The sequence below is a fragment of the Mesocricetus auratus genome, unplaced genomic scaffold, assembly GCF_017639785.1.
Source record: "Mesocricetus auratus isolate SY011 unplaced genomic scaffold, BCM_Maur_2.0 Super-Scaffold_100008, whole genome shotgun sequence".
Lineage (NCBI taxonomy): Eukaryota > Metazoa > Chordata > Mammalia > Rodentia > Cricetidae > Mesocricetus > Mesocricetus auratus.
This window is the reverse complement of record NW_024429192.1, coordinates 75,443,956-75,467,253: the sequence shown is the minus strand read 5'-3', so window position 1 is coordinate 75,467,253 and position 23,298 is coordinate 75,443,956. Positions and strand designations below refer to the sequence as shown.

The following is a 23,298-nucleotide window of genomic DNA, read 5'->3' as shown; positions in this document are numbered from 1 at the left end:
CCCAATTCCACAGGACAGGGCAGGGACATTGAACACTCAACGTCTGTCCCTGGTACCTGGAGACTGTTTAGGACAGCAGGGTGAGTGACTTACCAATCAACTGTTGTTGGAAGAGGGAAGTAGGTCCCAGAAGGACTAGAAGGTGTGTAAAATGGTTGGAGGATTACTTTACTAGCCCATCAGTGAAGGAAGGAGACCTCACACAGCTGAGGCTCTCTCTCGAACCCTGTATTAGTCACAAACCATGTCCAAACACCTATTTTCACAGAGAGATCCTCTATTCAGTAGGGAAGAAAAGTTAAAGTGGCTGTTTTCTGACTCAGACAGGAAAACATCAGCAAATGACCTTGTAGTGTAATTGTTAAGAGAAAAAAGGGGAGATATGTGTTATAATGGGTTAGGATGCTTTCTTAATTAGGGTTTCTGTGGCTGTGAAGAGACACCATGATGACGGCAACTCTTAAAAAGGAAAAACATTTAATTGGGGTGGCTTACATTTTCAGAGGTTTAGTCCATTACCATCATGGTACAACGTGGAGCTGAGAGTTGTATATCTTGACTCACAGGCAAGAGTGAGTGAACCAAGACACTGTGTGTAGTGTGAACCTGTAGAAAACATCAAAACCCACTGGCCACAGTGACACTTCCTCCTAGAATGCCACACCTACTTCAACAAAGCCATACCTCCTAATATCGCCACTCCCAATCAGCTTATGGGGGCCATTTACATTTAAACTACTACAAATGTGGTGGTATGTTTTGATTGGGCATATTAATTAGGTGACCCAAAGGGAGCTTTTGATTGCTGAACTTCAGTAGTTTGATTCCTGGACCTTGGTAGTCAGCCTCTGGAGGAGGAATGGCCAAATAAGGAAGCAGACTTTGGTGACTAGCTTTAGGAATGTAATCTAATGGTTTTTAGCAAGGTAAAGGGAATTGGGAATAAGGGCAAGGCTTACTAGATCCACAAGCTCAAGTGGGCTAGAGTCCCTTCAGACAAGACATGTGCATCTTAAAGCCTACCCCCGCATGTATGACAGCTCATCAAATTTGGAAACTTGGAACATACTGCACAGTCTTCAGACAGCTCAACAGGCTGGAGAATGTACTTTCCAGGCAGCTCAGCTGGTGTTTGTGTTTTCTAGGCAGTCAGGCTGGTCTCTGCTTTTTCCAGAATGCTGGGCTTCCCTGAGAATGACTCTCATCAGTCTTTACTGTCTATAGACCCTTGGAATAGGAGGGGCCTAATGAATCTGATCAGTTTCATGGGCTTCCTGAAGCTATTTTATGTTGGTTACTGCCTGTCTTAGAGTGTTTTTCCTGAATAGAGTGTTTCTATTTCAGAGGAGACTGCTATACAACAAAGGATAACATAGCACATGCCCCCAACTCAAAGGTTCAAAGCAGGAATTGCACATGTAGTTTCTATTCTGGTAATATACTAATTGCCACACGTAGGCAATGAAGCAATATACTTTAATTTGGGACCCTTGTGTATTCAATTGAGTTTCATGGATTCTAACAATGAAGGGAAAAGAAAGAGAATAATGACTGTTGATCCACAAATTCCAAAATTAAGATTGTCTTTGTTTTCAAGACCCTTATAAATAGAGAAAGGAAAGAACACAACACACACACAGGGATAAGGACAACCTCCCTAGCCCCATTAAAAACACACTGTAATGTAACACACATACATACGTACACACACACACACACACACACATACACACACACGCTGGGTGGCTGTAAGCATGTGATATAGGCACAGAAGTGCATCTTGTCCTACATGTTGTTCTTGCATACTATTTTTGTATTTCCTCCAGTGAGAGGCAAGAATGGCTTTCTTCTCATTAGGTTTGAGTTAGACCGAGACATGTTCACCTAAAGAAAAGAATACAGTGGGAAAGAGCTGCTGTGTGGTCACCAGGACTGACTGTAAAGGCATTACAGCTTCCTCTTGAGTCTATCCATGGTTTTCAGATCACCATGTTGTAAGGACATGAGGCAGCCCTATGAACAGGTCAATTTTCAAACAGCATCCATCCTCATAGACTATCCTCTGCTTTGTCCTTTTCCTAATTTTTTTTCTAAATAGAGAGTGAAGGAGTTATGAATTACACATTCAGAAAGCCAGATGCTTCATATATTCATCAGTACACAGAATTTTGTCAAGTTTATTTATGGAAGTACATGTTTCTGGTTTGATGTTTGTTTTGACTGAAACATTAGTTAGGGTAGGTATTTTTAAACACATGATGATTTATCTCTAAATAGTTTGGTATGCATGCCTTTAGAATAAGGTACAGTATTGTTTCGTACCTAAAATAATTAACAATTCTCGTTATTCTAGGATCTAGTCTACATTTACATTTCTCTAAATTCCTCATGGATAGCTACCCCTCCCCCCCAAAAAGAAAAGAAAAATGCTCAGAGTCTACTCAGTGACATATTGAATTAGCAGTCTCTTAGTTTAGAGCTACTTCATATCTTCTCCTTTTGCCATTCCATGACATTCAGTTGTTGAAGAAAACAGGAGAATTTTCTTAGATATCACCACCTATTTGTCTGGTTATTTCCTTAAATGTTCTCTACTTTGTTTAGCTTGTTTCTTTTCCCTTTTTTTCCCCTAAAATAGAATTTGGATTGTCATAAGCTTCAGATTAAACTCAGCAACAAATGCAACAGGAAGCCAACCTTTTCAGCTTATTTCATCATAGTAACCTCAAGTCTGCCTAAGTTGGTGGTCTGTTAAGTATCTTGTTCTCCAACAGTCCAAATGTTTCAGGGTTAGGGTTTTTCCATTGTTGAGAATTGTACTTGGAACCTCGAACTTCCTAGGCATTTACCCCAAATCTGTACTTAATGCTAATGTACTTACTGTATTTAATGCTAATGGTTTTAGTATCTACAAAGATGTATATTAGATTCTTAGTACTTTTTTTGATATAAGTAGTCTAATATAAATGCAAATAAGATACTAATGCATTTGAAGAAAACTTGTAACATAAGAAAGATATAAATTAAGAGCATAGCTGCCATGTGCCTGGAGTACCAGCTACATGGTAAAAATATTTTTCTGGCACAAGGACATCTTGGCAGTCAGGATCATCACAAAGTCATGCCATACAACAAACCTCACATAAGAGATTATTGGGGAGAGATACAGAATGGTGGCTGTCTCTGACCAGGAACTGAGACAGCGGAGGGTTGATGGAGGGGAGAGCTTTTACAGGGTTTTCAGAGCATGCACAGTGAGCTAGTATAACACAGCCAGAAGTATTGCTTGGCTTGCTTTGAAACATTGTTTGGCTGTTAATGCTAAGTCACAGGGCAAAGATTTTCAAGTCATGAAGCTCCAAGGGCAGCAGGCCAGAAAGCCAGGGTGATTTTCCACTGGCCTGTTATGTTCTACATGGGGCGGATGTAAGAAGATCCCTTTAGCCTAGGAAGTCAAAACTGGTAATAAAACAGAAAATGATTCATCTTAAAAACCAAACTGCAGCCGGGCAGTGGTGGCGCACGCCTTTAATCCCAGCACTCGGGAGGCAGAGGCAGGCGGATCTCTGTGAGTTCGAGGCTGGGCTGGACCAATATCCTCCAAAACAATACAGAGAAACCCAGTCTCGAAAAAAAAAAAAAACCAAACTGCTACTAGGGTTATAGTTACTCACTGGGAGAGTGCTTGCCTTGTTTGTATAACCAGGCCTCATACTCTGCTGCCTTCTCCATAGATTAAAAAGTAACGGGGGCCAGGGATTGGGGAGCCCAAAGGGAACAGAGTCACTAACCAAAGAGACTTCAAATATAGTTTCAGAGGTAAAGAAATATCATGTATACATTTAAAAGAAATTTTCAGGTGAGAACTTCTCTGTTTCTGAAGATAAATTTGAAGCTATCTCCTAGAATCTAAATGTAGAACATGTATATGTTGAGATAGAGAATAGAGGGAGAATGACAAAAATATTACATTTGAAGATTATATGTGAAATTATTTTTTCCCAATTAAAAGATTTTACATGTATTTATTTGTATGTATGTCTGCATGTAAGTATGTGTGTGTGAGTGTATGTGCGAGGGGTGTGAGAGAGTGTGTGTATTGTGTGTGTGCTTATGTGTGTCCACTCACCACACATTTGAGTATCATGTTGAACATGTGGAAAATCAGATGACAACTTTCTGGAGGTTTGTCTCTCTTTTCCAACAGAGATTGAAAGCAGGATGGCCACTTGGCAGCAAGTACTTTTACCTGCTAAACCATCCTGTTATCCTTTCCTTTATTTTTAAAATTTGAGTTACTAGACTATAACGATACTCGATACTATATAGGGAAAACAATATATTTATTTACCAGAGAGAGAGAGAGTCGCACAAGCTGGGAGTCAGAAGTGTGGCTGGCTTCCAGCAGAAAAAAAGGGAAGCTCCTTTTCCTTTCACTTTCTTTTATCTCTACCTTGACCCTGCCCTGTTGGGCGGATAGCTTTGTGACATTGACTCCTACACTAGACTGTACATGATGGCACTTGCCTATAATCCTAGAACTTGAGAGGTGCCAGAATGAGCAGCAGGTAGTCTCAGCTGCATACGTGTGCTACACTAGACTCCATCTCAAAAATAAAAAAATAAAAAAAGGCCTAGAAAGATGGCTCTGCAATTAAGAGTGCTTGTTGCTCTTGAAGAGGACCTGATTTCGATTCCCAGTACGCACAGCAGTCCATTCCTCCAGTTCCATGGGATCCAATGCCACCACCTTCTGTCCTTGGTGAGCAACAGGCATGTATGTGGTGTACAACTTGCAAAAAGTCAGAGGTACAAATTTTAATGATGTTGATAATGGATTTCTTTTGTTGTCCTATTTTATTTTTAGTTTCTAGATGCATTGGAATTATCTCAGAGTCCTATGTTACTTCAGTTAATGACAGATGTTCTTTGTCGGGAACAGCAACATATTATGGAAGAATTATTTCAAACCACTTTCAAAAGGATTGCTAAGCGGTGAGTTATTTTAGTTTGGGATTCACCAGAGCTATATACACACTGTTTCTGCAGTGGGTGTGCTGCTTTCTTTGTTTAAAAACAAACCAAAAATATATGAGGTACAGTGATTATCATAGCTCACTGCTACATTTTTAAAATTTTTCTTCATAACAGGCTTTACACACACACACACACACACACACACACACACACACACACACACACACACACACACAAATTCAAACCTGATTAATACTAAAGAAAGAAATAGGCTCCTGGTAGAAACACATCATTTTCCTAGCTATATTCCACCACACTGTCTTTTTTCTTGTTGCTTATTACTGTGTTTTTGGTTTGGTTTGGGTTTGGGGGTTTTTCGAGACAGGGCTTCTCTATGTAACCATCCTGGCTGTCCTGTAACTCACTCTGTAGAACAGGCTGGCCTCAAATTCACAGAGATCCACCTGCCTCTACCTTCCATGTGCTGGAATTAAAGGCATGTGCCACCACCTCCTGGCTTCTTATTACTATTTTAAAGTCAATGTGCATGTATATTTGCATCCATGTGCTGTGTAGCTCATACAACCACTCTAAGAATTAGTCCTTTCCTTCTGTCATGTGGGTCCTGGTGGTCAAACTTGGGTTCCAGGCTTTGGTAAGTACCTTAACCTGCTGATCCATCTCATAATCCTGCTGCTGTATTGAAACTCAGACCTCTGACCTTTTCATTTCAACTTTAAGTCCTGCTAAATTTCTGAAGTCATCATTTTGATGGCTAGTGTTATCAACTCAATTTTTAGGAATCCCACATTCACATTTTCGTTGAACTCTTATCTAGACAGCAGTCTCCAGTGTTAAAGGAGCGTTGGCAATTTTCCACGGTGCCTTTATTCTGGAGTTACCTGGTTCATACCTCTTCTTTTTACTTAACTGCTCATTCAGCTCTTGTGTTTCCTGTGTATGGAAAGTAAAGTCTAAAGTGAATTTAGGTAGAATTACACATTTAGGGCTGGAGAGATGACTCAGTGGTTAAGAACACAGGCTGCTCTTCCAGAGGACCCAGGTTCAATTCCCAGCAACCATGTGGTAGCTCATAGTTGTTCTTTTTTTTTTCTTATTAATTTTTAAATTTAAATTAGAAACAAGGTTGCTTCACATGTCAGTTCCAGGTCCCTCTCCATTTCCCTCCCCTCCTCCCATGCCCTCTCCCCAAGCCCCCCATATCCCCTTATTTCCCCAGGGAGGGTGAGACCCTTCCATGGGGGTGTCCATAGTCTGTCATTTAATCCAGGGCAGGGCCTAGACCCTCCCCCAAGAGTTCAGGGTGAGAGTGCATCTCACATTGTTGGATGGGAGTCCAAAGTCCATTTGTATACCTGGGATAAATACTGATCTACACCCAAGGCTCAATAGATTGCCTAGGCCTCCTCACTGACACCCACATTCAGGGGGTCTTGATCAGTCCCATGCTGGATTCCCAGGCATCAGCCTGGGATTCAAGAGCTAACCCTTGTCAGGTCAGCTGTTTGTGGGGGTTAAACCAGCCCAGTCTTAATCCCTTTGGTCATCAGTCCTCCCTCTCTGTCACTGGGTTTCTTGAGTTCAGCTCAGTGCTTAGCCGTGGGAGTGTGCCTCTTCTTCCATCAGGCACTGAATGAAGGTTCTGTTTCCCAGACTCTCTGGCCATGGGATTGTAGGCTGGCACTCCCCAGATCTATGTCTAAAATCCATATATGAGAGAGTACATGTATGTTTCTCTTTTTGTGACTGGGTTACCTCGTTCAGGATGGTTTCTTCTAGTGCCATCCATTTCCTGCAAATCTCAAGATTCCAATGTTTTTTTCCGCTGAATTGTACTCCATTGTGTAAATGTACCACATTTTCTCTATCCACTGTTTGGTTGAGGGGCATCTCGGTTTCTTCCAAGTTCTGGCTATTACAAATAATGCTACTATGAACATAGTGGAACAGACATCCTTGTTGTATGAATGGGCATCTTTTGGATATATGCCTAAGAGTGGAGTTTCTGGGTCTTGTGGTAGGTTTATTCCCATTTTTCTGAGGAATCTCCATACTGATTTCCAAAGTGGCTGAACAAGTTGGCACTCCTACCAGCAATGGAGGAGTGTTCCCCTTTTACCACATCCTCTCCAGCATAAATTGTCATGTTGGTGTTTTTGATTTTAGCCATTCTGACAGGAGTGAGATGGTATCTCAGAGTTGTTTTGATTTGCATTTCCCGGATGGCTAAGGATGTTGAGCACTTTCTCAAGTGTCTCTCGGCTGTTTTAGCCTCCTCTATTGAGACTTCTCTATTTAGTTCTGCAGCCCACTTTTTAATTGGATCCTTTGGTGTTTTGCAGACCTGCTTCCTGAGTTCTTTGTAAATTTTGGAGATCAACCCTCTGTCAGATGTGGGATTAGTGAATATTTTTCCCATTCTTTGGGCTGCCTTTTTGTCTTGCTGACTGTGTCCTTTGCCTTAAGCTTCTTAGTTTCAGGAGGTCCCATTTATTAATTGTTAATCTCACTGTCTGTGCTACTAGTGTTATGTTCAGGAAGCTGTCTCCTGTACCAATTCGTTCAAGGGTACCACCCAATTTCTCTTCTAAGAGGTTCAGTGTGGCTGGATTTATGTTGAGGTCTTTGATCCATTTGGACTTAAGCTTTGTGCATGGCAATAAACATGGATCTATCCGCGTTCTTCTACATGCCAGCCTCCAGTTATGCCAGCACCATTTGTTGAAGATGCTTTCTTTCTTTTTTCCATTGTATATTTTTAGCTTCTTTGTTAAAGATCAGATGTTCATACATGTGTGGGTTAATATCCGGGTTTTCAGTTCGATTCCATTGGTCTACCTGTCTATTTTTATGCCAATACCAAGCTGTTTTCAGGACTATAGCTGTATAATAGAGCTTGAAGTCAGGGATGGTGATGCCTCCGGATGTTGCCTTGTAGAACAGGGTTGTTTTGGCTATCCTGGGTCTTTTGTCATAGTTGTTCTTACCTCCACTTCCAGTGGATCTGACATCCTCACACAGACATGCTTAGAGTCAAAACATCAATATACATGAATTTGTTTTTTAAAAGAAAAGCTTCGTTAGATTCAGGTCCAGATTTTGGCAGAATTACCTCATGAGATGTAGGAACACCTGGAATATGCTAGTTGTAGTTTAGTTATTTGTAGGTTCACTGCCATGTTCCCAGTCCATTTGTGATGCCTGGAGTCATTTATTTCATTAGGGGTTTTAAGCAGCCCTTTGTTTGTTTCTTAACACTTGTGAATTTAGGTAGAATTACACAGTGATAAAGAATGTACCTTCATGACTAGGACAGTTCCAATAACTAAAATACAAATTAGTAGTACATACCCTTTACTGAAGGGCTTGAAAAATAAAGGCAGGAGAATCACAAGTTCAGGGTCATCCTATGCTACCTTAGCTACATTTTATTTCTGCCCTTTAAAAAAATGTATTTTGGGCCAGGTGGTAGTATTGCACACACCTTTAATCCCAGCCCTTGGGAGTCACAGGCAGGTGGATCTCCAAGTTCTAGGCCAGCCTGGTTTACAAAAGTGAGTTTCAGGATAGCCAGGGCTACACATAGAAACTCTGTCTCTGACAGCCAAATAAAAAGATGTATTCTGAAGCGATACAGTGTAGAAAAATGAGGCATACTTGTCTGGTTTTTGTAAGAAATAGTATTATTAATTCTTTATAGTTTAATTATATTCACCTTCAGCTCCTCCTCTTCTGTTCACCACACACAGACCTCCCCCAACCCAACAATGTGGTACCCTTTTTTTATTAACCCATCTACTCAAATTTCTTATTTCTGGTTATGGGGACCATCCACTGAAGTGTGGTCTCTCCACCAGGAGCCACACCCTTAACTTGTCTCTTGCATAGAAGTCATCAACTGTACATAGCTCCTCAGTTAGAGGTGGGAACTCATGAACCCCTTTCTATCCCATGCTAGAATGGCTCTCTCAGATCTTGCATAGGAAACCACAGCTGCTATAAGTTCATGAGTACAGCAGTCAGAAAACAGTTTTAATCCAGTCCTTCCCCACCTCTAGCTTTGTCATCTCTCTGCCTCCTTTCTAAGATGGTCTCTTAGCCTTGGGGACGGGCGTGATATTGATGTCCCTTTTATGGCTGAGACACTCCTCAGTTACTTAGATGTCTGCATTTTGACTACTTGTGAATTTTTGTGTTAACCACCATCCACTGCACAAAGAAACTCTGATGAGGTCAGAGAGCTACGTGCTGATTGCTAATTTTTAAAGTAAGTATTTTAATGTGATGACTATTTCTAAGTATGACAATACATTTGTAGTTAGTATTTACATACATTGAATTTGTAAATATCCTTTTGAATTAAGAGTTACAGTTTAGAGCTGATAATATTGATTCATCAGGTTAGGGACCTGCCTCCAAGTTTAACCTGAATTCAGTCTTAGGCCCCATATCTTAGAATGGGGAAAATTGATTCCCACTGTTTGTCCTGGGACCATGTTACATTTTACATACCATTTTTTCACCCAATGTCTTAGTTACTGTTATGTTGCTGTGCAAAGACTCCATGACCAACACAACTTATAGAAGAAAGCCTTTAGTTGGCGGCATGCTTGCAGTTTCAGAGAGTTAGTTCATGATCAGTCATGGTGGGAATTGTGGCGACAGGCAGGCAGACACAGTGCTGGAGCAATAAGTGATAGTTTACATCCTGATCTGCATTCTAGAGGCAGAGAGATTGCGAAACCTCAAAGTGCAGCCCCCTAACACCTTCCCCAGCAAGGCCATACCTCCTAATCTTTTTTTTTTATTAAATTTAACTTCTTTAGTGATTCTCTGGGAGTTTCACATCATGCACCCCAATTCTGCTCACCTGCATGTCTCCCCCATATCCTCCCCTCATCCCCACACTTCCTAATCATTCCTAAACAATCCACCAACTGTGAACCAAATGTTCAAATATGTAAGTGTATGTAAGTGTATGGGGGCAATTCTCATTTAAACTACCACACACATTTTACTGAATTGTTGTTGTTGTTTTGCAAGACAGGGCTTTTTCTGAGTAGCACTGCCTGTCATGGAACTCACTCTGTAGACAAGGCTGGCCTCAGACCTACCTGCTCTGCGTCCTGAGTGCTGGTACAACATGACCGCCTGCCTCTGCCACACACATTTAAAAATACTATTATTCAGTATTGATTTTTAGGGACTTGATTTAGTAGGATCATTAGAGAACCTATCCCAAGCCTCAGCTCAGGAAACCACAAATTTGCTTTTCTTATATTTTTTAACTTGTCTTTTCTAAACATTTTTTTGGTAAATGAACTCTCTCCCCTTTCCCCTGTTTAGTTTTATTTGTCAGGGTCTTGCTGTGTGGCAGCCCCGACTGGGAGCTCACTGTCAGTCAGGCTAGTCTCAAACTGCTAGAGGTCCAGCTCCCACTGCCCCCCAGATGCTGAGAATAAAAGTATATGCCTTTATCACTTCTGAATTTCTGAGTCAACATAATGTTTTTCTTTTTTAACTCCATCTACGTTGTAGCATGAAATGATAGTTTATTCATTTTTATTGACACTTTTTAAAGAAATCATAATTAGCTAACCATGTAACATTGTCACAGTAGCAGAGCATATGTGAAATATTCCTTAAGTTAGAACAAACAGTTCTCTCTCTTTTTAAAATGTAAATGCCACTTTCTGTTTACTTATTTATTTGTGTGAGGGGGCAGGTGTTGGTATATGTGCCACAGTGCATAGGGGAGGGGGTCGGAAGACAACTCTCAGGAGTCTCCTTCCACCATGGGGGTCCCAGGGACTGAACTCAGGTCCTCAGGTTCAGAAACAGGTATTTCTACCCACTAGGCCATTTTGCCAACCACATACAAATAATTCTTAATAAATTTCAAGCATTAAAACATATAAAGTTTATTCTTTGACCATAATGACTGGTAAACCAGAAATCAACAACAGACGGAAATTTGGGACATCTGAAAATATTTCTCAATAACTAATTAGTTCCATATTTCTAATAATCCTTGTGACAAACAAGAAATGATAAGAGAGATCACATAGTGTTTCCATTGGAGTCAGGTAAAAATACAGCACACCGGGTGTGTTAGGTGATGGTGAAGATACAGCACACCTGGATGTATGAGACGATGGTTAATGTACTATACTGGGACCAGGCTGGCCTGGAACTCACGGAGATTTATCTACCTGCCTCTGCCTGCCAGGTGCTGGGATAAAAGTTGTGTACCACCAAGCTCAGCTGTTTGTTTTTTAATAGTTTCATTTTTACTATGTTTTTGAGAGTATATTTATATTTCTCCCTTCCCTTTCTTTCCTCCAAACCCGACTACATACCCTCTCTTTCAAATTTATTTTAAACTAGAATTGGCTTTTTTTTAGACTTAGTTTTCTTTTATTTCACTATAATTTTATTTATTATTGTTGCTTATGTGTAAAGGTAGGATACTTGTGTCACAGCGTATTTGTGGCAGTCAAAAGATAATATTTTGAGTCTGTTACCTCCTTCTACCATGGGCTGTTCGGATTCTTTGCTATTTTGTAATTAATAATTACTGGAGCATACAAAGTACTTGCTCAAGGCATGTTACTTCATCTCTTTTTCTTAGGAGTCCATATGTCACACAATTAAACCTTCTGCAAAGCGTGTATACAATGTTCCGGAAGGATGACCTACCTTCAAATGTTACTCGCCAAGCATTTGTAGATCGTTCTCTCCTCACCTTACTGTGGCACTGTGACTTGGACACATTGAAAGAGTTCTTTAGCAGAATTGTGGTGGATGCCATTGATGTGTTGAAGTCCAGATTTATAAAGGTATATCATCCATAGTAGTAAGGATATTGGGCAGCACTGTGGGCTCAATCAGATGGGCTCTTGTTCAGGGAACATTCCCTCTGCATCCAATAGCAATCTGTGGGCACATGGATCCATGCTACTTTCCTGTAGCAACTGACTGACCCCACAATGGCTTAGAATAGCAAAGGTATACTCTCTGTCTGGATGCCCAAGTCTGTGTTCAGTTACACCAGGCCAAGGTCATGTTTGTAGGCCATGTTTTTCTCAGTTGTTTTTTGTAGAAAAGACTTTCCTTGTCTTTTCATGCCTCCCATGGCTTTGACATCCCCTGGTCTGTTCTGGTGTTGTTTCTATCTCTGCCTCCATCATGCTGCCCTTTCCTGTCTGTCTAATCTTGATCTGCTTCACTTGCATGCAATTTGATTTCCCACCTAGTAAAGCCAATCTAACCACCCCTCCTCAATGCCTTCAACTTAATAATTACCATAACATCCATTTTTGTCATATGAAAAGTTAGGTTCCAGGGGTTGAGCATTCTCCAGACAATTTTAATAAAATGATGGTGGAGTATCATCAGTCTCTCTGAGATTCCTATTGGTAAATACAGATAACCAAATGACTCATTATAAATAACAACATCAAAATAGGTAAAATTTTATGTTTTGTGTTTTGTATTTTCACCTGCTGTTCCCGTGGCTTGAATAAGACTTAACAAATATCATATATTCTGGGCTTACTAGGTGGACATTTTGTGTTAATTCCTGTTTTACTCAGTATGACATAGAACAATGTTGTTTCCACATTGGAAATCCAGGACAAAAAAAACCACTCTTATTGAAGTAATTTACCTCTTTGTCAAGATTGTTTTCTATCTGAATGGCATTAAGAATTAAATGTGATGTTTTGAACATGATGTTTTTATGTTTGATAAGACCAAAGATGTTACATCTTTTCAGGTAAATGAATTTACCTTTGACACACAAATCACCAAGAAGATGTGCTATTACAAGATGCTAGCTGTGATGTATTCTCGTCTTTCAAAAGATGATGTTCACTCTAAAGAATCTAAAATTAATCAAGCTTTCCATGGCTCCTCTGTTACAGAAGGAAATGAACTTACAAAGATACTTCTTAAGTAAGCTTACTTAATTTGTGGTTATATTTGATTTATTAATATTTAAGGTAATTAGACATTTTTCATTTTAGTTTTACAGGTTTTTGTTTGTTTGTTTGTTTTTGTCCTGTGTATTTATGTGTACCCCGTGCATGCCTGGTAACTGTGGAGGTCAAGAGAAGGCATCAGATACCCTAGAAGTGTTGTTACAGATGGTTGTAAGTGCTATGTGTGTTCTGAGAACTGAATTTCTTACCCCTGCTCAGACTGAAGGGGTGATTCACCAAACCTCAGATTGCATCTCCAGAACCTCAGATTGCATCTCCAGACTACATTGCTCCCCACCAAGCCTCAGATTCCTAGACTGCTATGCTCTCTTCAATGTGACTGGAGACCAATTGCCACATGAGACCCTTTGCATCTTCCTTATATACCTCTCTAGTGCTCAGGTTAAAGGTGTGAGCTCTGTTACTCTTTTAGATTGATTCAGTCTCCTATAGCCTGGGTAGCCTTGAACTCAGAGAGATCCGTTTGCCCCTGTTTTCCCAAGTTCTGGAATTTAAGGTGTGTGCTCACCACTTCCCAACTACTGTGGGTATCTAGTGTGGCTGACTTTGTGTTCTGATCCTTCAGGCAAGCTTTATTAAATTATAAATAATATGTTACTACAGCCACGTACATACGTTTTTATAAAGAATAAAACTCTCGGCTGGAGCTCTGTGATAGTGTCTGCCTTACAAGTTAAGAGCTCAGATTTAAACTCTATTAATCTTTCACATTTTTCCTACTACTTCTCCTCTGAGTGGATTAATATATTAATGTATTTCAGTAGCATGAATTACAGTAAGAAATTATATTTTTCCATCATTTGAAATTTAAAGGCTCTCTAAAAGTAGGCTTCTAATGAAGTCCTCCCAGATTGGACAGACTTTACTGTGTCTCCTTTTGCATCTCAGACATGCATTCTTCCTTCTCACCCTAGTCTTCTCAGTGGATGATGTCACCATCTATCCATTTTTATATGCAAAAAATCTAGGAGTTGCATTCATTTTTCCACTTGACTGTCCCTAACCTTCATTAATAACCAGGTGGTAACCAAATATAGTCAGTTTGACCCTTGTAGTGCTCCTGAAAATAATACACTTATGTCTCTTACCTTTTGTGTGGTCTTGTTCTAACATCTGGGCTGCCTTTTAAGCTATTGCAGTTGTTTCATTCTGAATTAGTTCTGTGCTAGGCTTGTCTTTCTTTCCTTTTTCATGATGGCAGAATCATAATCAACTGGAATGTAAATCTAATCTATTGTCTTCAGCAATAGGGCTGGCCCAGGGTGTAAATATTGCAGGGTCTGTAGATCATGTAGTCTGTGGCAGCTCTCTTACCATACTGTGAACAAGTCATAAATTATTTCTAGATACATAAGCCTGGTTGTTTCAAGAAAACCTTTTTTTTGAAAAGCAGTGGCTATCTGAGTAGCTTATTGAACCCACCCTGCAGGATGAAATGCACACCTCATAGTGTAGAACGTAGACTCACCTTGTTCGTTTCCCAAGAAGTTATTGCATCTACATCCTCCTGATATTCTACACAGTTTTTCTAAGTGTCACTCCTCTCTGCTCATAATATCTACATACATTTATCCTTTAGCTAACTTACATTTCAAAGTTCAGTTTAATTCTTGCACAGTAACATGCATGTGGGAGACCCTTGGGAATCTTACATAGATAGGGGAGCTCTTGGGCACAGGAATTAAAGGCCCCCTCAGCAACACTGTGAGACCCTTTCTCTCAACAACCTCTAACACATTAAAAATAAATAACAACAACAACAAGAAAAAAACCCCAAACCCTTAGCACAGGTATTTTTCCCTTAAGTCTTTTGTTAGTGCCTCAGATTGGGTTGTTGATCCATATTCTTGCTTCCCTGTCTTGAGTGTGCTTTTTGACTTAACACTGTGTTTGCAGATTCACGCACATGGCCTGTGCTATAAGATAGTAATGTGCCTAGTACTGTGCTGGGAGAAGCATGATACTTGAGATTGGCTAAACTGACTTCAGTCCTACTGTCTAATAGCTACTGATTTAAGTACTAATGTCTACATTAAGTAAGGTGATGTCCAACCTTACTCTCATTTGTAGGTCATGCCATGATGCCTTTACAGAGAACATGGCAGGGGAGAGCCAGTTGCTGGAGAAGAGAAGACTTTATCATTGTGCTGCATACAACTGTGCCATTTCTGTGATATGCTGTGTCTTCAATGAGTTGAAATTTTATCAAGGTTTCCTGTTTAGTGAAAAACCAGAAAAGGTGAGTATTCCCAGGGATGTTCCCTGTTCCTGACTGACATTGTAGGATTTTACCACTTAAACTTTTATCCATTAAATTTATATCATATTTTCCACCCTCCTGTAATATTAAGTATAAGGGGATTGACTCTGAAGTGCTTCTCGGATTTGGGGTGTGTGTAATTAGGAATGGAAGTGAGTATCTTAGAGATGGGTTCTCATGTATCCAAGACTTGCCTCAAATTCACTCTGTAGCAACATGACCTTAGACTTCTAATCCTCCTGTCTCCACGCCCCCCCCAAGAGATTACAGTTACCTACCACTATGCCTTGTGATGCTAAGGATAGAGCCCAGAGTCTTATAGATATTAGGCAGGTACTACCAATTGATTTATACCCCCAGTCTTCTGTGACTCATCAAGTAGAATTATTCTTTTAGTATTACTAGTCATAAAGTCAGATATTTTCATATAGGTTTTTCTTTTTATAGAACTTGTTAATTTTTGAAAATTTGATAGACCTGAAGCGTTGCTACACATTTCCTATAGAAGTCGAGGTAAGTACAATTTTCAATTTTGTTTCTAAGTTAAAAATATTATCAAATGCTTATAGAAAAAAGCAGGGTATATTTTAAACATGTTAAGTATTCATTTGCTCTCAATTCCAAAATCAGTTACTTTTGTGTTCTTATGAAACTGGCAACTATAAAGTCTAGCAGTTGGCAGTTTGAAGTGTCTGCTCACATGGCTGTAACGGTATTCATCAGAATTTAACTGTTCCTCCTCTTGATTGTGAAAGGAAGGCAATGTTAATAAAAATAACTTGATATCTGAGTGATTTTCTCCTCCAAAACAAATTAGTATTTATACTGATAAATATGGCCCTGATTGGGTAACCTGGACCATGGGACGTCAGAAGAAAAGCTGGAAAACATGCTGCATCTGGCGGGATGCATTTGGTTATCTCAGCTCTGCTTGCAGCCTCTGCTGTGGGTGAGAAATGATGGCTGCTGCTTTCACATCCCATTGCAAGTGGAAGCTGGCAAAGTACTAAGCTTGCATTCCGTGGGCTGTTTACTTCCCTCAGTCATTGACCTGAGCGTCTCAGTGTCTCATCCATGCTCCTGAATGTGCTCTTTCGTAGTAAGAACAGGATCTTTTCCCAGGCATACATTGAAAGAATGAAAACAAAATTAACAAATTGCCCAGGCTAATCTAAGCATGGACCCTTGCTGTGTTACCCTGCAAAGCACTGTAAGGTGTCTAGTTGAGGAAACTTAGGCTCCAAAGTCAAGTGAGAACTGTCAATAATGCAGGCCTGTAAAAGTACCAAGCAGAGAACCATACCCAAGCTAAGTGTTTCAGTTAGGTTTGGAGAAATCTATGGGAAAGGCTATTCTTGAAAACACATACAAGTTTCTTTTTATGAATGGTTTTGAATACTTTAAAATTTCACAAAAATGTCTATTACTAAAACAAGAGATGTGACCACAATTCTAAAACATTTTAAATGTTATATGTGTTTTACCTGATAGGTTCCTATGGAAAGGAAGAAAAAGTACATTGAAATTAGGAAAGAGGCCAGGGATGCGGCAAATGGGGTTTCAGGTAGGACGCTTTCAGAATGATTTAGAATGCTTCAAGTAGTTGATACTTGCTTATGAAAAAAAAAAAGAGTGGCCAGCAAGATGGCTCAGTAAATAAAAAAAAATTCTTGCATCATAAACCTTGTGGTCTAAGTTTAAACCCTGGAATCTATGTCAAAAAGCTGACTGCAGTGGTGCACATCTGCAATGCAAGCACTTCTGCAGGGAGATGTTGCAATCACCCTGATGCTTACAGGCCAGTTGGTACACAGTGCAACAGCAGAATCAAGAGACCAGTCTCTTCAAAGTGGAAGGAGAAAACCTTCCCCCTAAAAGGAATTCTCTGACCTTCACTCACACACCATGGTACACACTTGCCTGGATACACGCACACACCATCCCATACACAAACACTGCATGCAAACATATAGTAATAATGCTATGTCGTGTTTTTCTTTTTCTTTTTTCTTTTTTTGAAACATGATCTTGGTATGTAATCCAGGCTGCCCTGTAACTATGTAGATCAGCCTGACCTCAAACTTACAGAGATCCACTTACCAACTCTACCTCCATAATCCTGGGGTTAAAGGTTTGTGGCACCATGCCCAGAAATGTCATTTTTTTTTTTTTTGCGTAAATAGAAATACTTTAAATACTTTAAATTTAGTTTGGTTATTTTTTTCCCATGTGGAAGCTGATGTGTTTTGTTGTCTGAACATGAGTTGCATTCTTTTTTTTTTTTGCAAAATAATATTTCTTTTTATTGACTTACCAAATTGTTTCCAGTAATAATCGTTTTCCATTTTTATAAAACATGCTGCCATCTGCAGCTCTTTTTATTTATTTATTTATTTTTCAGTTTAAATTTAGATAAGAAACAAGGTTGCTTCACAAGTCAGTTCCAGGTCCCTCTCCCTTTCCCTCCCCTTCTCCCATGCCCTCCCCCCAACCCCCCCCATTATCCCCTCATTTCCCCAGGGAGGGTGAGGCTCTCCATGGGGGTGTCCATAGTCTGTCATTTCATATAGGGCAGGGCCTAGACCCTTCCCCAAGAGTTTAGGGTGAGAGTGCACCTCACATTGTTGGATGGGAGTCCAAAGTCCGTGTGTATACTCGGGATGGGTACTGATCTGCTGCCCAAGGCTCAATAGATTGCCTAGGCCTCCTCACTGACACCCACATTCAGGGGGTCTTGATCAGTCCCATGCTGGATTCCCAGGCTGATGCCTGGGATTCAAGAGTTAACCTTTGTCAGGTTAACTGTTTCTGGGGGTTAAACCAGCCCAGTCTTTTTTTTTTTTTAAAGATTTATTTATTTATTTATTTATTTATTTATTTATTTATTACATATACAGTGTTCTGCCTACATGCCAGAAGAGGGTACCAGATTGAACTGTAGATGGTTGTGAGCCATCATGTGGTTGCTGGGAATTGAACTCAGGACCCCTGGAAGAGCAGTCAGTGCTCTTAACCTCTGAGCCATCTCTCCAGCCCAAACCAGCCCAGTCTTAATCCCTTTGGTCATCAATCCTCCCTCTCTGTTACTGGCTTTCTTGAGTTCAGCTCAGTACTTAACTGAGGGAGTCTGCCTCTTCTTCGATCAGCCACTAAATGAAGTTTCTGTTTCCCAGACACTCTGGCCATGGGATTGTAGGCTGGCACCCCCCAGATCTATGTCTAAAATCCATACATGAGAGAGTACATGCCATGTTTCTCTTTTTGTGACTGGGTTATTAAATATATTCAGCAGTCTGTATGTATGCCCTGCCCTGATGCCACCCTCTTCTAAACTTCTCAGCTCCTTGCAGTTCCCTTAGAACAGAGCTGCCAAGGTCTCTGGCCTGGTGCCTGTCACAGCTGCCATTCTCTCTGCTTCCCATTCCATTCCAGCATCATAGCAGTCCTGTCTATGCTTGTTGACCCTAGATGTGCTTTGACCCCCTAATAATCTCAGCTGGAGGTATTAACATGCCTTGGAGCATTTTTTTTTAATGTTAACTTGTCAAAGAGGCTGTTCCCGGCCTCACTGGTTAAACATTGTCTTCTGTCCTTTCACTTGCTTCTTGTTCTGATGTGTGTTTGTACACTTACTTTTTTTTTGTAACATTATTTTTCAATTGGAGATAAAATTTGAACCTATTTTCTAAACCTGACATATTTTGGATTAGCTATTTTTCATTAGTATGTCTTCCTTTATCTGTGTTATATTTGATGAGAAAAATATAAATCAAAATGTTAGTAAGTATTTCTATTAAAAATTGCATCCAGTTTAACTAGATTTGTTTGTTTATGACAGTAACTTAGCTACTCTATAGTGTCAAAAATAAGGAAGCTTTTTCCTAGGTTCTTTTTGCTAATCTGTACAGTGGACTGAAAGTCACAGGATTGATGAAAACCTTAGCTGAACTATCCTTTAATTTCAGTATGATTTGAGTTGTGTGAAACATATTTCTTATTGGCTATATTTGAGTACAAATATATATCCTTTCTGTTTATTTTTCAGGCAGTCCTCATTATATGTCTTCATTGTCATATTTGGCAGACAGTAGCCTAAGTGAAGAAATGAGTCAATTTGATTTCTCAACTGGAGTTCAGAGCTATTCGTATAGCTCTCAAGATCATAAACCTACCACTGGCCATTTTCAGAGACGGGTGATCACATTTCACATATTAAGGGTGTTGTTAAAATTTATAATGAAAGTTACTGTTGTACCTTGTAATTACTAGGGAATCAGGTTTTCCATCAGTCTCAGTAACCCTGGAATAGTAATGTTGATTTGGAGAACGTTCAGGATCTAAGCCAGGTCTTTCACTGTTAACTCAGTAATCAGATTTCATCAGTTAGATCAAGACCTCACAGGAGTGACCATAGAGATAGAGCTGTGGTAGCAACAGAGATGGGAAACCGAGGTGTGCCTTGGCAGAATCTAATTGAGAGCATATGTGCCTAGAATGTAAGGAAAACTTGAAGTTCTGTTTACTTTTTAGTTAATTATTAAAACATAGTGAGTATTATTGTTTTTAGCTAAGTTTTATTGTTTTAAACTATTGCCCCTTATTGAGCTTCTCATATCCACTGACATTTAACAGTTCTTCTTCATAGGAACATCAAGATCCCATGACCCAAGGTGACATCCTGGAGTTAGAAATGGATGAACTTAACCAACATGAATGCATGGCTACCATGACAGCCCTGATTAAGCACATGCAGAAAAATCTGATTACACCTAGTAGAGAAGAGGTATTTTTCTCCTTATCTTATATATTTTTCTCAATGTTACCCTTTGGTGTCACTTTAGGGATTAACGTTCTATATTGACTAAATCACAGTGCATGTTAAAGAGAGATTCTTTGTTCTTCACATCTTTCTCATTTTCTTATAATAGCAAAATATGATGTTCTTTTACTCCACTTTTCATATTAAGTTTGTGTTTTATTTCAGGATTCAAAACCAAAAGATCTTCCTCCTTGGATGAAATTTCTTCATGACAAACTAGGAAATCCATTGGTATCTTTAAATATCCGTCTCTTCTTAGCCAAACTTGTTATTAATACAGAAGAGGTATGAAATTTTATTTTTCTTAACAGTTCTGTGCAGTTATGAGCATCTATTTGGAAACACCACAAGAAAACAAGCTTTAAAGAAATAGAACATGGAACTGTTCTTGCATAAAATTGGCCAACAACATTTATACACTTATTCAGAAACCTTTTGTCAAATGTGTTGACTAGTATTGGGAGTTGGAAGTAAACTTTCTATACAGCGTGTTTGGTAACTTCCTAAAGCTGTAGTCTTCTTTGTTTACTGTCACAGTAAACAAAATGGGTGAAAATATTCCTGTTAACTTATGAAAAATAGCTATCTTTATCTAGGTAATAAGTAAATGTATTAGTTTTTCTGCATATAACAGTTTTCAGGAAGGTGTATGCCCCACCAGTAAACAGTGAGGCTTCTGAAGCAATGTCTCTGCAGACCAGACATCCAAAATCCAGGTGTTCTCAGAGCTGGCTCATCTGATCCTATACTAGCCTCAGGCACTCTATTCATGGAGTTGGTGTTCTTATATTCATACTGCCTCCTTAGTGTTTCTGTCTTCAAATTTCATTTTTATAAGGACTCAGTGTGGTGGATTGCAGCCTCCTTTAATGTCTCACTTTGACTTAATTACCTGTATAAAGAAACACTCTGTCTGCAAATAAGGCCTTTTTTTGTAGTTTCTTTGGAAGACAAGAGATTTGGGGAAGCATACAGTTCAGTCCATAATATTAGGGACCACAAATGTCTTCTTGCTCATGCTCTTTCAAGTGCTGATTTGATAGCTACCACAGGTGATCTGGGCACTGTTGGCTGTTACACTGCCACACGACATTTACAGGGGTAAAAGTGAGGGCCTAGGGAGGCTTCTTGGACATGTTCCTGGAGCCTGTTTTACGTCTGTCTGTAGACTGGAACACTTAGGGTACTGGTCTACAGAAGGAGTTAACCCAAACAGTTTTTGCCTTAGACAACAAACATATTTACAATGATTTTTAACATTCCAGACTTTAGGTGTTTGTTACACTGTAATGCCATGATAAAGAATTTCATATGTGTACAGTTTATAGTAAAACTAGAGATACACATAGAATATGCTAGATATATTTGTTCTTATGGGCATCTCCTTGAAAAGGAGAAGATGGGAAGATTGGAAGATAATTTCCATTATAATTCTTTTACATCAAAGTTGCATTCTTCATTTTCTAAAATAATTCAATGGGACTTGGGGTCTGGTACTCTGACTTAGATTCCAGAGGGGTTTTTTTTTTTTTTTGGTTTGGTTTTTTTGTGGGTTTTTTGTTTTTTGCCTTTTAAAAAATCATATTTTACATACCAATCCCAGTTCTCTCTCCCTCCCATCTTTCCACTCCTCCCACTACCTTTACCCCATCCACTCCTCAGAGAGGGTGAGGACTCTCATAAGGAGTCATCCAAGTCTGTCATATCATTTGGCATAGGACCAAGTCCCTCTCCCATGTATCTAGACTGAGCAAGGTATTCCTCCATAGGGAATGGTCTGCAAAAACCAGTTCCTACACTAAGGATATCAAGGTATCTCTTTCCCCTCTCTCCCTCTCTGTCCTTCCCCCAACTTGACCTTCCCCATCCCTCATGTTCTTCTCCCCCCTCCACATTTCCCTTTCCCACTCTCCTATTGCTCTCCCCCCTTCTCCCTACACTCCAATTTACTCAGATCTTCTCTATTTCACCTTCTTGTTTCCTAACTTCTCTGGGGTTATGGATTGTAGGCTGCTTATCCTTTGCTCTATGTCTACTATCCACTTATGAGTGAGTACATACCGTGTTTGTTTTTCTGTGTCTGAGTTACCTCACTCAGGATGGTTTCATCTAGTTCAAGATGTCATTGTTTTTTACCACTGAGTAGTACTCCATTGTATATATGTAGCACCTTTTCTTTAACTGTTGTTGATGGAGGGGCATCTAGGTCTCTTGCAGGTTGTGACTATTACAAATAATGCTGCTATGAACATTGTTGAACAAATGACCTTGATATAAGAGTGTGTCTCCTTCAGGTATATGCCCAAGAGTGGTATTGCTGGATCTTAAGGTAGATTGATTCCCAATTTTCTGATTTCCAAAGTGGCTATACAAGTTTTCATTCCTAGCAGCAATGGAGGAGTGTTCCCCTTTTTCCACATGCTCTCTAGCTTAAGCTGTCATTAGTGTTTTTGATCTTAGACATTCTGACAGGTAAAAGATGGTATCTCAGAGTTGTTTTGATTTGCATTTCCCTGATGGATAAGGATGTTGAGCAATTCCTTAACTGCCTTTCCACCATTTGAGATTCCTCTGATGAGAATTCTATATTTAGATGTGTAACCCATTCTTTAATTAGATTATTTGGGATTTTGCTGACTAGTTTCTTGAGTTCTTTGTATATTTTTGAGATCAGCCCCTCTGTCAGATGTGAGGTTGGTGAAGATCTTTTCCCCTTCTGTAGGCTGCCATTTTGTTTTATTGACTATGTCCTTTACCTTATAAAAGCCTCTCAATTTCAGGAGGTCCCATTTATTAATTGTTGCTCTCAGTGTCTGTGGTATTATATTCAGGAAGTGGCCTCCTGTGCCAGTGCATTCAAAAGTACCTCCCACTTTCTCTTCGAAGAGGTTCAGTGTGACTGAATTTATGTTGAGGTCTTTTATCCATTTGGACTTAAGTTTTATACAAGGGGATAGATATGGATCTATTTTCATTCTTCTACATGTCAGCATCCAGTTATGCCAGCAACTTTGTTGAAGATGCTTTCTTTTTTCCATTAGCTTCTTTGTCAAAAATTAGGTGTTCATAGGTGTGTGGATTAATATCAAGGTCTTTGATTTAATTCCATTGGTCCACCTGTCTGTTTCTGATACCAAACTGTTTTCATTACTATAGCTCTATAGTAGATCTTGAAGTCAGGGATGGTGATACTTCTGGAAGTTCCTTTATTGTACAGG

The 23,298-nt window shown here is 39.6% G+C and overlaps 1 protein-coding gene across 6 annotated transcripts in view; it reads left to right on the top strand.

Moving 5' to 3' along the window:
* Prkdc (protein kinase, DNA-activated, catalytic subunit) overlaps positions 1–23,298 on the top strand; it is a 179,701-nt gene that overhangs the window by 82,934 nt on the left and 73,469 nt on the right. For all 6 annotated transcript variants that reach the window (XR_005879028.1, XR_005879029.1, XM_040751223.1 and 3 more), the window contains 9 exons: positions 4,868–4,995; positions 11,630–11,837; positions 12,776–12,954; positions 15,072–15,240; positions 15,709–15,774; positions 16,753–16,825; positions 19,307–19,455; positions 19,907–20,044; positions 20,246–20,365. Coding sequence is in view for 4 of the 6 variants with exons in the window: in XM_040751223.1 (XP_040607157.1) it covers positions 4,868–4,995; positions 11,630–11,837; positions 12,776–12,954; positions 15,072–15,240; positions 15,709–15,774; positions 16,753–16,825; positions 19,307–19,455; positions 19,907–20,044; positions 20,246–20,365 (1,230 nt within the window). In the remaining 2 variants the exon portion in view is untranslated. The remainder of the gene's footprint in view (positions 1–4,867; positions 4,996–11,629; positions 11,838–12,775; positions 12,955–15,071; positions 15,241–15,708; positions 15,775–16,752; positions 16,826–19,306; positions 19,456–19,906; positions 20,045–20,245; positions 20,366–23,298) is intronic.